This window comes from Eschrichtius robustus, chromosome 20 (genome assembly GCF_028021215.1).
Source record: "Eschrichtius robustus isolate mEscRob2 chromosome 20, mEscRob2.pri, whole genome shotgun sequence".
NCBI lineage: Eukaryota > Metazoa > Chordata > Mammalia > Artiodactyla > Eschrichtiidae > Eschrichtius > Eschrichtius robustus.
Window position 1 is genome coordinate 1,838,566 of NC_090843.1, and position 13,440 is coordinate 1,852,005.

Below are 13,440 nucleotides of genomic sequence, written 5' to 3' on the forward strand. Positions count from 1 at the left end.
AGGCATCAGGAGCGCTGACCCTTTGCAGTCGGAAAATCTGCATATAACTTTTCAGTCAACCCTCTGTATCCTCAGCTTCACATCCATGGGTTCAACCAACCGAGGATCTTGTAGCACTGCCGTATGTACTTAGTGAAAAAAATCTGTGTATAGGTGGATCTGTGCAGTTCAAACCCCTGTTGTTCAAGAGTCAACTGTAAACAGTTTTGTCACTTGATCGATAAGAAAAAAGTATTGGAATGGTTTTCATTTTACTTTGAGTAAAGTTGAACCCTTTTATGTTAATGGATCATTCAAAGTACCTGTTCTTTGCTCGTTTTCATGTCATGATGTCCATCTCCTTCCTACTGGTTTGTAAAAGTCATTTAAAAATCCTTCATCTGCCATATACTTTGCATCTCTTTAACCCGTTCTGCAGCCTTCTAATCTTGCTACAAATTTTCTTTTTGGACAACTTGTATGATTCTAAATATGAGAACCTCTTCCAGAGGTTGCTTTGCAGCAGTAGGACAGGGGCTTGGAATGAAAAACAGGATTTAGGAGTATCTTTGAGTTAAGGCTGAGAGGGCAGGAGTCATGTCTGGGGCTGGCTCGGGGGGAGCTGGGCGTCCCTTTAGATGAGGTCGTGAATAAGGGTTTGAGGAAACAGGATTACAAAGGGCCAGATGTTCCCCAGGTTCCTTCCTAGGAAGCCGTCAGGACAGAGGGGCTGGTGAGCGCGGTGCGAACCTGGGGAAGAATGACGGGAGCTGGACAGAAAGGAGCGAGTGGGAGGCGGGGGCTTCTTCGGAGGCCCCCGCCTCGAAGGGAGGGGGACGCTGATGGCGCGGCGCTGTCGCCTTGGCAGCACTCGGTGGCCTTGGCCAGCCAGACCGTCCACGCGTCCCGACGTTGAGATGAGCGCTGGCCGCACGAAGGGGTAGCACACGGATGAGATGAGGGATCCTCCGCTTCGATCCCGCGACCTCCCAGGGCTGAAGGGGGCCTTCGGGATCGCAGCTGTCCCCTCTCGTCCCGCACACAGAGGCCGCAGAGCTGCTTCAGTCCTACCGCCCGCGGGCGCCTCTCCTACTTCCCAGCCCGTCTCCAGCGCCTGGAGACACCAGCGGGCGCATCCCGGGAGAAGAGAAGCGCCGCCGAGCCGCGTGTCCCGGACGCCCCCTCCGCGCCGCCCGCCAGTGGGCGCATCCCCGCGCCGGGCCGTGAGTCCACCTGCGGCCGCCGCGGACTCGCTTCCGCGCCGGTGGACTCTGTCACGCCGAGGGCTCTGCTCACACCCACGGCCAGCCGAGCACGTGCACGAGCAGCTGACCCCGCGGCGCGGGCGCGGCCGGGGAGCGGCGCCCAGGAGAGCGGCGCCCCCGGAGGGCAGGGCGGAAAGGCCGAGCGCGGGGCTGATCTCAGCGCCTCGTGGCCCCCTCGTGACCGCGCTTCGCTCGAGAACCTGGGGCCACGGCGGCCACTAGGACTCGAGCCCCGCGCCCCCGAGACTGCCTCGCGCGGCCAGGCGGGGCACAGAGCGCAGCGTGGGGCGCGACGGCCGGACGTGGAGCGCGACGGGGGCGGGGCATGGAGCGCGGGGCATGGAGCGCGGGGCAGTGACAGGGCGTCAAGGGGCGGGGCATAACGGAGCGTGCGTGCTACGGTGGGGCGTGGCGTCGCGCGAAGAGGCGGGGCACGGCGTCGGGCGCAGAGCACGGCGCAGGGCGGGTGGTGTCGACGCCCGGCGGGATGACGGTGACGGGGTGAGGGTGACGGGGTGAGGCTGGCGGGGTGGGGTTGGCGGGGCCGGGCTGGAGCCTCCGGGCTGGGGCCTCCTGGCCGGGCGGCCGGCTGGTAGAGGATGGAGACGGTCGCGGTCGGTGGGGAGGGAGGAAGATGTGGGAGGAGCAGCCGTGGCGGAAGCGGGGAGGACGGCGGGGGCGGGTGTGTCTCGGGAGAGCCAGGCCAGGCTTCCTCGGGTGGAAAAGACGAAGCGAGAGTCCTCGGGGATCCCCCAGGCCGCCCCCTACCGGGCCGGGTCGCGCTGGCGCGGGGCCGAGCCCAAGGAGCGAGTTGCTATGGACACCCGGCGGGGGTGGCCGTCCGGTTCCGGTCCCGGCGCGCCGGCAGCTCTCGGGCCCCCATCCCCCGAAGTGACTCCCACCTGGGAGGCCGAAGGAGGCCTCCTGACCTTTGACACCGCCTTTTTACTGTTAGGCTGAAGGCGCCACGCGCTCCCTCCCAGGCCCGGACATGCCGGTCCTTGTGAGACAGAAACTTGAGAGGGGGCCGTCCTCTCCCTGAAGGTGGGTGGAACGACAGGACGTTGTCCTGGAGGAGAAGTCGCATTTCGGCCCATTGTGGAGCAGTGAGGACGAGCCTCTGCTCGTAGGAGAGCTTTGACGAGAGAGAGCTTCGTTTTGGGGATTTCTTCCACACTCTGGAACTCCACAGAGTTCAGCTGTCCAGCCAGGACAGCCATTCGCTTAAACTTTCCCATCAGTTGTCTATCGTTGAAGTGGAGGAAATGTAGATAATTAGAAAATATGATAGTTCCAGACAGTGACGTCCAGTTCTTTCCTTTCCTCACTCACAAAGCCTCGCGGTGGGACAGCGGTCTGACCCGTTCAAAGGGAAGGATGAAACCTCTGCGCAGGCACGCGATGTGAATGGAAGAGGCCTGTCACGGTGGGTCTGGCTTTTAGTCACCTGGTGTCTTCCTCAGGGTGACACGACCCGGAGACGATGAACTTCAGTGGCTGAGATATATTACCAGCCCGCAGTTAAGTTACAGAAACGGCAAGATTTACGTTAGTTCTCTTTCCATTTGGTCGTGAGCATCTTTGAGTCGCACTGGAAAGGATGGGTATTTTTCACGTGGCCCTAATGAGTCAGTTCATAATATTATTACCCAAATGGCAGAAGGAAATGGGAAATCAGGTCGTGTCTTATGGTTACCACTGGGTTTTATAATAGGAGCAGGTTCCGTAAGAGATGGAGGAATGAATTTCATGGTTGTCTTTTCACTCTTTCAGAGACCCTCCCCCGAGAGATTGATTAGAGATGGGCAAAGCAAACAGTAATTTGGAGTGATCACTCCAAGGCATTGGCAATCAATCAGTCATTCCATGCTAGGGAGCAATAAAAGATGTCTGTGGAGGACGTACATTGATTAAAGTCACCAGTGTGGATATGCATTTTACATTTGACTTCTTGTGTCTTTCTGGTAGATGCAAACAGTACGGCACTCTGAACACACACTAAGGACAGCTCTCATCTCAAAGAACCCAGCGCTTGTGTCACAGTATGAGAAGTTAGATGCTGGGGAAAAGCGTCTGATGGACGAAGCCTTCCGGCCAGACAGTGATCTCTTTGGACCCATTACTTTGCATTCGCAGTCAGACTGGATAACCTCCCATCCTGAGGCTCCCCAAGACTTTGAAGAGTTTTTCAACGATCCTTACAGAAAGACGCCTTCTCCACAGAAGCACAGTATTTATATACAGTGCATTGGTATGTATTGGCTTTGGTTTGGTTTTGCAATGGTGCTGTTGCCAGGGATAGTTTGGCTTGTCGATCTCATTCAAGCGGGCAGTTTTTATAATCATTTTTGACGTTCATTCCCAAGGTGGAAGTTTTGTAGCCAAACTGCCTTAAAAGAGGATGTTTTGTTTCTTTCTAATTCGTATTCACCTCAGTGAACGATAAAGGTGTATTGAAAATTTGCAGTTGGTTTGTGTCTAATTCCAAATTTCTAATTCTAGACTGAGGTAAAGGCTATTTTAGTCATCTCATAGTCTGTCTTTAAATTTTCTTCCATATTATAGGATTGCTAGGAAACACCAGAAGTATCAGTGAAGAATATGTGAGATGGCTCAAGGGCTACTGTGAAGCATTTTTCTATGGCTTGACGGTAAAACTCCTAGAACCAGTTCCTGTCTCTGCAACGAGGTGTTCCTTTAGAATCAATGATAACACGCAGAACCTACAGATTCATGCAGGTGAATTAAACAGCTTCACGATGTGAATTGAGCTATACGTATATGTGTGTGTATATATATCACATGCGCGTTTCTTTTTATATAGGGCAGATCCTGAAGTTCTTAAAAAAGAAGAAACCTGAAGATGCTTTTTGTGTTGTGGGAATAACAATGATCGATCTTTACCCAAGAGACTCCTGGAATTTTGTCTTTGGACAGGCCTCTTTGACAGATGGTATTCCTTTTTGACATTGTTGGTAGACACTTCCTCAACTTGAGACTATTTGAAGATTTTGAAAGAGGGAAAAAATTCCAGCCAATTACAATTTTGATACTTAAGACTGTATAGTGTTTCTGGTGTGGCATCCTGCCGTAAGGGGAAGGATGCTGTTGATAGACCCCTTTGATCTGGGTTTCTCCACAGGTTGGCCGTTCAGTGCCTGTGTGACCTTGAAGCTAATAATACCTATTTCACAGTGTCAGTTTGAGATAATTTACATAAGAGTGCTCATCCGTAAGAAGTGTGTACATATGCCTGGCACATATATAGGCGTTCAGCACAACAGGTGGTAAATGTAGGTAATTCAGTGGCAAGGTGAACTAAATAAGTTAAGGATGTTTGAATTGCCATTAATATAAACGAAAATCTTGCTAATTGTTTTTCAGCTCTTTTAGTAATCTTGCACAGATGAGGTAGCTGTAGACTGATTTACAAGTGTGCTTCATATCCAGTGTCTCAGGACATTTTGTTATTTTATTTATGGTCAATTTCAGTCTTTGACTTGAAATAAAATAAACTTTGACTCATTGTGAACCCGCTTGATAACACTGGGGGTGGGAAAGGATCCAGAAGCAAATCATATTTTTGCCTATTTTGTGTTTTTTTTTTTGCCTTCTCCCCACCCCTCTGTTTTTGCTCTTATTTTTCTACCCTTATCCCCCAGGATCTAAAACAGGTTTGAAGGGGAAAAGTCCAGTAAACTAAGGGGCATGATTGTCCATTAGCGTTCTAGGGATGGGGAGCAAGTACCAGGGCCTGTATGAGTACAGAGGTTATAGACTGGCTGTTACATCAGCCCCAGGGTTTGCTGGGGTGGGAGCTCTCGCTAACAAATGTTTCTTCCTATTAGAGACACTCCTCTCCTCCCCGTTCATCAGAGGTGGGGGCCCAGGGTGCCGTGGAGCCTCCTCTTCCCTCCCAGCCCTTCATCCTCTCCCAGCCCTTCATCCTCACTCTCCATTTACATTCTTACAGCGCCAGACCCCCTGCCCCCATGACCTTACTAACACACGCTCTCGCAGACTTGGGTCACTGCTGTCCCCCTGAGTTTTTGTACGAGTTTTCTATCAGAAATTTATATGAGCTCAATCTTTATTTCCCCTTTTATTATTAACCTGATAGAGATGGAACCATTAAAAAAATTTTTAAACAATGTGTTTATCTAGATATTGTTAACGAATATATCTTAGGCGTTTGAGGAGGTCAGGAAGCACTCCCCCCAAATGTTTCTATTTCTTTTTTTTTTTCTCAGTAAGTTTCTTAAATATTGTGTGACGTAAGAGAAGATGTAGTAGGAGAGCAGGGTTGATCTGCCGTGCAGTGAGACAGTATCCTACTACAAGTGACTTCATTCTCTCCAAGTTTATAAAGATTGGTATTTTAAAATTGAGAAATATTTAATTACCAAAGGAAATAATCTGTTGGTAGGATTATTAGAAGAAAAAAATGTTCTTGCTGAAGGTACTATAGTGAAATACACCCACACTTGTTTGGTCAGAGGAGGTCACTTGTGACGTGAGTAGGTTTAGTTTTTTCTTAACTTCCAGAATGCTCTCTTCCCCTAAATCTCAAATAACCAAGGTGGGGTGAGGTGCATTCTTTTTGAATCAAATTAGGTTGGACAAACTTACTGTGAGTTCACTTCCTTAACACAAATGTTCCTTACTACTTTCGAAGAGCAACTGAAAGAGGCATACATGAAAGCGACAATGTAAACAAGTGGAATTATAAAGCAGTCAGTGCCCTTTAGAATGAGTGGTGCGTCAGTCTGTTGTCTGGGCAGAGGGGGTTGAAACTAGCCTAGGTGTCACAGGAAGTCAGTTACAGGGGTGTTTGTCCTGGTCACTGGCACAGCTGCAGAGAGAGTTGTGCTGTGTTTACAGGGGGGGAGGACAGGAGAGGTTCTTCTGTCTGAAGGCAGGGTCCAGACATGGTCACCAAGGCAGTGGGGCGGTGGCCGGATGTCTTCCTGTATAGCAGGGCACAAGGGAAGGACTGGACCCTCAGTGACATGCACGGCACCGAGATCTGTTTACCGTGATCTTCCAGAGTGAGGTCATGAGCCTGCAGTTCAGTCACTCTGTCGCTCTTTTTGGAGTACTTGATTTGGCTATTTAAGAAAATGACTTCTTTTTTTTTTTTTTTTTTTTTGCCACTTGGCTTGCGGGATCTTAGTTCCCCAACTAGGAATTGAACCCGGGCCCACGGCAGTGAAAGCGCAGAGTCCTAACCACTGGACCGCCAGGGAATTCCCCCCAAAATGACTTTTCTTTTGTGGGGAAAAAAACTCTCTGGAACTTACAGTTTCTCAAGAACTTGACGTCAAGATCATTGAGTTTTACAGAGCAGAGCAGATTGGATAGCGGAAGATTCTGATCGGGAAATCTGGGGCAGAAGTTTCCTTTGGGCAAACCTTAGCCGAGCTTAGTGGGGCTGCGGGCACTCACTGGGACCGATGGGCACTCCCCAGCCAGGTGCCCGAGCGGGCTCTTTTTTAGTCTTTTCTTCAGGAATCTTCCTCTTATTCTGTCATTGTTTGTCCTCTTTTCCTAGGTGTGGGGATATTCAGCTTTGCCAGGTACGGCAGTGATTTTTACAGCTCACACTACGAAGGCAAACTGAAGAAGCTGCAGAAGAAATCTTCAAGTGACTACTCAGTTTTTGATAATTATTACGTTCCTGAAGTGACTAGTGTTTTGCTGCTTCGGTCCTGTAAGGTGAGCCGTTCAAACCGTCCCCCAGGAGTGTTTCTTTTTTTTTTTTTTTCTTCAGGAGTGTTGTTTTAAGAGATCTCGATCCCCTGAACTTACGTATCCGCGGTCCTTAAGGTGGTTTCATAAATGAGTTTGTGTCATTTGTATACTTCTGGTGGATATTGCTTGACTGAAGTTACCAATAAAACCAGAATGTAAATGGTACCTTCATACTGAAATGTACAGTATCTGTGACAGTTTTTTGTCCTGTTAGTTACACGCGGCCTTGGCTGTACCCGTCTCCTGACCATTAGCTTAATTCCAGAATTCTGGGCGGGTAGGGACGCCGTGCTCGTCAAGTTGGGCTAACTCCCGGGGGCCTGCGGGACCCCTGCGCTCTGGCCCCTGGCGGGGAACGGCCTTCCCCTTGGGCTCCGGGCCGCCTACTGCAGCTGCTGGTTCCTCGTGGCTCCCCCTGCCCTGCTCTGTGGAAAGCCTGTCTCCTCGTTTCCCCCCTTCTTCATAGCCAGACGGGCTTTTCCGCTTTCACCACTGCTGTGTGTCGGGGTAGAGAACGACACCTGATGGAATGACGGTTTCAGAGTACAGCCGACCCTTAAGCGACATGGCTTTGAACTGCATGGGTCCGCTGCTGTGTGGTGTTTCTCACTGACGCCATAGGTACTGCCCTACCTCAAGGGCCCGCGGAACTGCGGATGCAGAGGGCTGACTGTAAAGCCAGAGCAGGTTCTCGACTGCAGGGGGGTCGGTGCCCCACCCCCGCTTGTTCAGGGGTCAGCTGTACGTTCCCTGCATTAATGTGCTTGTTAACATGCAGTTCAAGCTCCTCCCCTCCTACCTACCAACTCGGCATCTCTGGGGGAAGGGCCTCAGAATCTAAATGTTAGCAAGCACCCCTCTGGTCCAGAGCAGTGGTCTCAACCAGGGGTGATTTTGCCACCCAGGGAATATTTGGCCGTGTCTGGAGACATTTCTGGTGGTCACAGTGGGGGAGGGCATGCTACTGGCATCTAGTGGGTAGAGGCCAGGGCTGCTGCTCAACACCCTACCGTGCTCAAGACACCCCGCCCCGACCCCGCCAAGGAATGATTCTGTCCAACGTGTGAGTGGTGTCGAGGTGGAGAAGCCCTGGTGGGGAAGTAATGAAGCCCAGAGAGGAAGGCAGTAAGACATTCAGGGAAATGAGGGTCTAAGTCTTTGGGCAGACTGAGGTTTTGGTGGTGATGGTAAGGGAGCTCATTCCTGTGAATTGGTTTCTTGGAAGAGCATGCAAAAGAAGGGGGTGTACCTTGTTGCCGATGACCGTGGCGCTGTAAGCCTCCATGTGAATGTCTTGCAGACTTTAACCCATGAGATTGGACATATCTTTGGACTTCGGCACTGCCAGTGGCTCGCATGCCTGATGCAAGGCTCCAACCACTTGGAAGAAGCTGACCAGCGTCCCCTCGACCTCTGCCCTATCTGTTTACGCAAGTTGCAGAGTGCTATCGGCTTCCACCTTAAAGACAGATACAAAGTAAGTGGGGGAAGCCATAAAGGGGGAAGTGGTTATTTAAGTAGCAAACTACCATTTTCTATTAGGCCCTTCTCTGGAGGTGATTTATCAGAGGAAATTAGTGCAAAGGTAGGCAGGAAGCTGTGGTTTAAAAAAAAATGCAAAGAAATAAGAAATCTTTCTTAAAAACTTCGACTTGCCTTACACTTAAAATTCAATGAGAAATGGTGGCAGAGGTTTCTGTGTCTCCCATTCGTTTAGGGCCAGAGAGCTTGACTTCGCAGAGCAGAATAAATATTGATAAGCGAGGCAAAGTTCATGCTTAAAAATTCTATGAAGGGACTTCCCTGGTAGTGCAGTGGTTAAGAATCCGCCTGCCAATGCAGGGGACACGGGTTCCAGCCCTGGCCCGGGAAGATCCCACATGCCGTGGAGCAACTAAGCCCGTGAGCCACAACTACTGAGCCTGCGCTCTAGAGCCTGCGCGCCTGCAGCCCGTGCTCCACAACAAGAGAAGCCACCGCAGTGAGAAGCCCATGCACCACAATGAAGAGTAGCCCCTGCTCACCGCAACTAGAGAAAGCCTGCACACAGCAATGAAGACCCAACACAGCCATAAATAAATAAATAAATAAATTTAAAAAAAAATAATAATAAATTTACATTTAAAAAACCCCAAAAACTATGAATATGTGGAAGTGATTTATCTTTCCACATATGGGACAAGGGTATGATATTCATTAGGAGGAAGGCGTGATTTTTAAGAAGGAGGGAAAGTAATCTCGATGTGCAAGTGAATGTGTGTCCACAAACATAGCGACTGCAGTCCATGTCTACATGTGTGTCTTCACATATGTATATGTGCCATGCCTATGTGTACACTTAACAGGTGTATACATATCCCCGTCAAATTACAACCACGGTATATAATGCCTTGTGGAACACTTAGCAAGTTGAGAAAAGAAAATAATTATCGTCCCACCTTCAAAAAACTGTGAGGACTAAGTGTAATTCTTTCTAATCTTCTCTCCTGTGCATCCTCATGACTGTCCTGGGTGCTCACAGCTGGCATGTTTCTGGTGCGTGCCCTTTGACAAGCATGGTCTCACCTTCATGACCATCTTTATCAAATGGAACATCTCCGTGGGGTAGCATAAGTCACCGATGTAGATAGGAAGCTAATGTTTTTCTCTTGCCGAAGTCTGTTTTGCTGGGATTTGTTAAAAGGTGAACGTGTTTTTCAAGGCGCTGGTGAGGTGGGTTGATGCCGAGTCCACTGACACACCTACAGTTTCTCCGGAACGTAGCCGTGAGGATCCTCTGAGTTTGCCCAAACCTGTGGAAGCCTTTAAGGAATGGAGAGAGTGGATAACAAAATGCCTTGCTGTTCTTCAGAAATAAGAACCTTCAAATAGGAGTAATTAAACACTTGCACTTTATGCTTTCGTTTGGGTGGAGTACTGTACTGCATTGGAATAAACTGTTACACTGATTCTGCGCTGTGTCAAAGTAACAGAGTGGAATTTTTTTTTAAAGCACTGGAACTTCAAACTGAGGCTCATTTACAATGATAAAAACTCGAAACTCTTTCTCTTCTGTCTTAGTAGCCTGGTCTGTGGCAGCAAGCACAACATTTCCATTCTTCAGATACATTTATGTCTCCTGAGAGAGCTAGGGCCAGCAGTGAGTAGTAAGTAACAAATCCTGTAAAAATAGCTCTCCCCATCCTGAGAAAGGATTGCCAAGGAACATAATTTCCAGAGGAGGATTTCTGGTGGTTTTTAGAAAGAGGAGCTCCGGGTCTGCTGACCGGGCCAGGTCACTTTCTCCATTCACACCCCTCTGCTGTTCTGCAGACTTTTCCGCCCTTGGGCGCTGCCTTACCTCTTCTTTTCCTTTGCTGACTGTTAGCTCATCCCTGAAAGCAGCAGCAGCTCGCTTCAGTTCTAGCAGCTTAAACTATGCCCTCCTCTCAAGAACATTTTCCAGTGAAAATGCCCGTGGTACTTGCACTACGCCAGCCTTGGATGCTTGTGGGGACATTGCAGTTCTCAGCTTTCACAGAGAGAGCCCTTTGTGAGGGGTCTTGCAGATAATTTGTTGTAGTTGTTACCGAGTCCAAGGTTGTACCGCTGGCCGGCACAGCAGGCCAGTAAGTCGAGAGGCGAGTTTTGGGGGCAAGGAATCGTGACCTTATTCAGAAAGCCAGCAGACCGAGAAGATGGTGGACTAGTGTCCCAAAGGAGTTAGAATTCAGGCTGCTTTTATACCAAAAGGGGCGGGGGCGTGGTTGGTTGTTGCAAACTTCTTGGTGTCAGAATCCTTTGTTCTTGCAGCTGTCCCCGTAGGTCAGGTCACCATGTTCCTGTAAACCTCCAACAAGATAAATGTTATTCTGTTCTGCAGCTTTTCCTCTGTACATGAATGAAAAAGTGTTACACCCTTAAAGGTCAGAGCCTTGAGAATGGGCTCTTCTGTATATTTCAGGCTCTCGGCAACATTCTTCAATTGGAGCAAAAGCTGTAGAGCAGGAAGGTTAAAGTGAAAGATACAGATCCAGTATGGAGTCAGGTTTGTTCTTCCCTCTTACATACTGGTCCTTACGGTTGTGAGTGTTGCACTTTTTCTGTCGCATTGTTTCTTTGAGGGAGAGTGTTGGGTGGGGTTCCCCGTGGGTGTGCCAGGAATGCCCACCACAGCCTGTCTGGCTGGGAACATGGGCTGGATTCCCACCGTAGGGAACAGGGCGAAGACCTCAGACCTGAGAGCCTGCCTCAGCTGCATCCGCGTCTCCCGGAAATCTAGAAATTAGAGCAAATCGCATGACTGCATGCTGAGCAGAGTTCCCACTTCTCCTTTAATCTTGAGGGTGAAACTAAAGGTAATTTTTTAACGTCGATGCCTAAATCCTTTCACTGTTATTATTTATTGCAGTATGATTTAAAGCACATTTTAGAACCGAATCAACGGTTTCTCTTCCATTCACTCTCCTACTCAATTAAACCTCCCTGAGTCATTTAGAAAATGGTGGTTTGCTGTTAAACCTAACTGGAGGGCAGACGCTTGGTCATTCTGATACTGCAGAGCGAACCCAGTGCAGCGTGGACTTTGATGGATTGTATTGCGGGTTGTGTGTCTTCCTGGAGTTGTGTGCTTTAGCTCTTCTCCACTCCCGTTCAGTTTCCTTTCCTTTTCCTGCAGGGTAAGCACAGCTTTAGTCCTGTGGTCGGCGTTAGTTACAAGCCTAAAAGAACTCAGATTTGGCTGTGTGTGTCATTTGGGGGTTACAGTTATTTGGTCAAGATAGAAGCCTGTTTGCACCGCCTCTGCACTGTGAGACCAGGAAAAAGGTCTATTGAAACAAATCATTCACTCTTGTCACAGGTTGGACCAGCAGAAGTTTTAGGTCATGGGCACTTACTTAGAAATCATCACTGAAGTGTGTATAACCAATTACTGCATTGCATTTACTTTTGGAACATTTCTTAGGGTTAAATTACAAAAGATAATTTGTTTCCTGCAACTAAATTTATACACTGTAGGTAAATCTTTGTAGTTTTTAAGAATGATTTTCACTTAGTGACAAACAGAAACCTACGCAGCTTTTGCTCTGCAAATGCTGGAGGAACAAGGTATTTGGGAGTAAAGAGAGTAATTTTCCACGGGTGAACACCATTCTAGAAGACTGAATCTGGAGAGTTCACGGTGGCGCCCAGGGTCTCAGCAGTGTCTCTCGGGTCAAGGGAAGGGTTACTTTTTCAGTTCAGGCTGCAGAGACTAAAGCGGGAGGCCAAGCGCGGACCCCGCCCCACAGCAGAGATGCCCGCCCCGCAGCAGGGATGCCCGCGCCGCGAACGAGCGCGCTCCCATACCGGTCCCCCGACCCCCCTCCTCCCTCTGTCCCTCCTCCTCCCTCTCCCCCACAGGAAGCGCCCGGCAGCTTCCGCCCGGGGCTCCCCCCGTCCGGACCGACCGGACCGAGGGGCGCAGCGGGCCTCCCTGCTGCGGGACCGGACAACCGAGCGCAGCGCAGCCACGTGGGCCGCAGGCGGGGCTGGAGGCCGGCGGGCGAGGGGCGCGGGCGCAGAGCCGTGAGTGCATCCGCGCGGACCCAGCGGTGCCGAGGCCTGTGGAGCCTTAACCTCATTCCTTGCCTCGGTTCCGATGGGTGATCAGAGCGGCTCCGGCCGGTGTAACACAAGCCACTGTGGCAGGGCATGTTTCTAGGAGCCCCGTGAGAGCGTGCAGAGAGAAGCAGGTGAAATTAATGTAATCATGTAGTCTGCGTACTCCAGTACGTCCCGAATATTACCAACGGGTGATGGGTATAAGACTTACATATTTTGCATTCCTTGCGTGTGTGTGGTGTGTGTGTGTCTGGGAATAACTAAGACCTAGTCTTCTGGCAGGTTTGATGTTTATAATACGGTATTGTTGTCTGTGTCATCCCTGTACTGTGCACTAATCTCCAGGATTTATTTATCAACTAGTTGCGAATTTGGATCCTTACACCGCTTCGCTCTTGTTCGCCCTCCCCTAGCCCCTGATAACCACCATTCTCTTCCCTATTTGTATCAGTTCTGCTCTTGTAAAGCTCACGTGTATGTGATGTCATACAGCATTAGTCTTTCTCTGACTTATCTGAGAACTTCACGTTATTTTCACCTACTAAGTCTTCAAATTCCGCATGTATTTTACTGGGGCAGCGCCTCTCAGTTCCCATTGGCCGCATTTCAAGTGGTCAACAGGTCCCACGGGTCCTGGCTGCTGTATTGGACAGGGCGGAGCTCAATTAGGACCGATTTCTAGTCTGCATGGAAAGATGTCCCTATGAAGCTGAAGTAACAAGGGAGTGAGGCTTTTGAAAGGAAAAGGTCACGGGGTCTTTGGACAGTGTGTACATTCAGGCTGAAAGGTGGGGAACACTGTAAGGGCCTCCGGATTCCCTGTAGATTTGCTCTGGGGTCTTGGAGTTATTCCCTGTGGCGG

The 13,440-nt window shown here is 49.8% G+C and overlaps 2 protein-coding genes across 11 annotated transcripts in view; both read left to right on the forward strand.

Moving 5' to 3' along the window:
* Positions 1-1,657: 1,657 nt before the first annotated feature.
* Positions 1,658-9,943, forward strand: AMZ2 (archaelysin family metallopeptidase 2). 8 transcript variants are annotated; one of them, XM_068530060.1, is made up of 9 exons: positions 1,815-1,836; positions 2,200-2,288; positions 2,581-2,670; positions 3,213-3,495; positions 3,810-3,983; positions 4,069-4,197; positions 6,796-6,959; positions 8,296-8,472; positions 9,679-9,943. In XM_068530060.1, exons 4-9 carry the CDS (start codon positions 3,213-3,215, stop codon positions 9,850-9,852), a joined length of 1,101 nt encoding a protein of 366 aa, XP_068386161.1. In that variant the 5' UTR covers positions 1,815-1,836; positions 2,200-2,288; positions 2,581-2,670; the 3' UTR covers positions 9,853-9,943. The 8 variants fall into 8 exon arrangements, with proteins under 8 accessions (XP_068386160.1, XP_068386166.1, XP_068386167.1 ...); XM_068530059.1 differs by lacking the exons at positions 1,815-1,836; positions 2,200-2,288 and adding an exon at positions 1,658-1,745; XM_068530065.1 differs by lacking the exons at positions 1,815-1,836; positions 2,200-2,288 and adding an exon at positions 1,658-1,745 and having other exon boundaries at positions 9,697-9,943.
* A 2,453-nt stretch (positions 9,944-12,396) lies between these two features.
* The window catches only part of ARSG (arylsulfatase G), a 118,655-nt gene continuing 117,611 nt past the window's right edge, over positions 12,397-13,440 (forward strand). For 2 of the 3 annotated variants that reach the window (XM_068530576.1, XM_068530579.1), the window contains exon 1: positions 12,397-12,709. The gene's annotated coding sequence lies outside the window, so the exon portion shown is untranslated. The remainder of the gene's footprint in view (positions 12,710-13,440) is intronic. The other variant, XM_068530577.1, reaches the window with a different exon arrangement.

Bases quoted from the DNA above. Each gene is read 5' to 3' on its own strand.
- AMZ2 (XM_068530059.1), top strand. From the start codon at position 3,213: ATGCAAACAGTACGGCACTCTGAACACACACTAAGGACAGCTCTCATC. The intron at 3,984-4,068 runs GTGAATTAAACA...CTTTTTATATAG, and splicing joins GAACCTACAGATTCATGCAG to GGCAGATCCTGAAGTTCTTA. The intron at 8,473-9,678 runs GTAAGTGGGGGA...ATTTGTTAAAAG, and splicing joins ACCTTAAAGACAGATACAAA to GTGAACGTGTTTTTCAAGGC.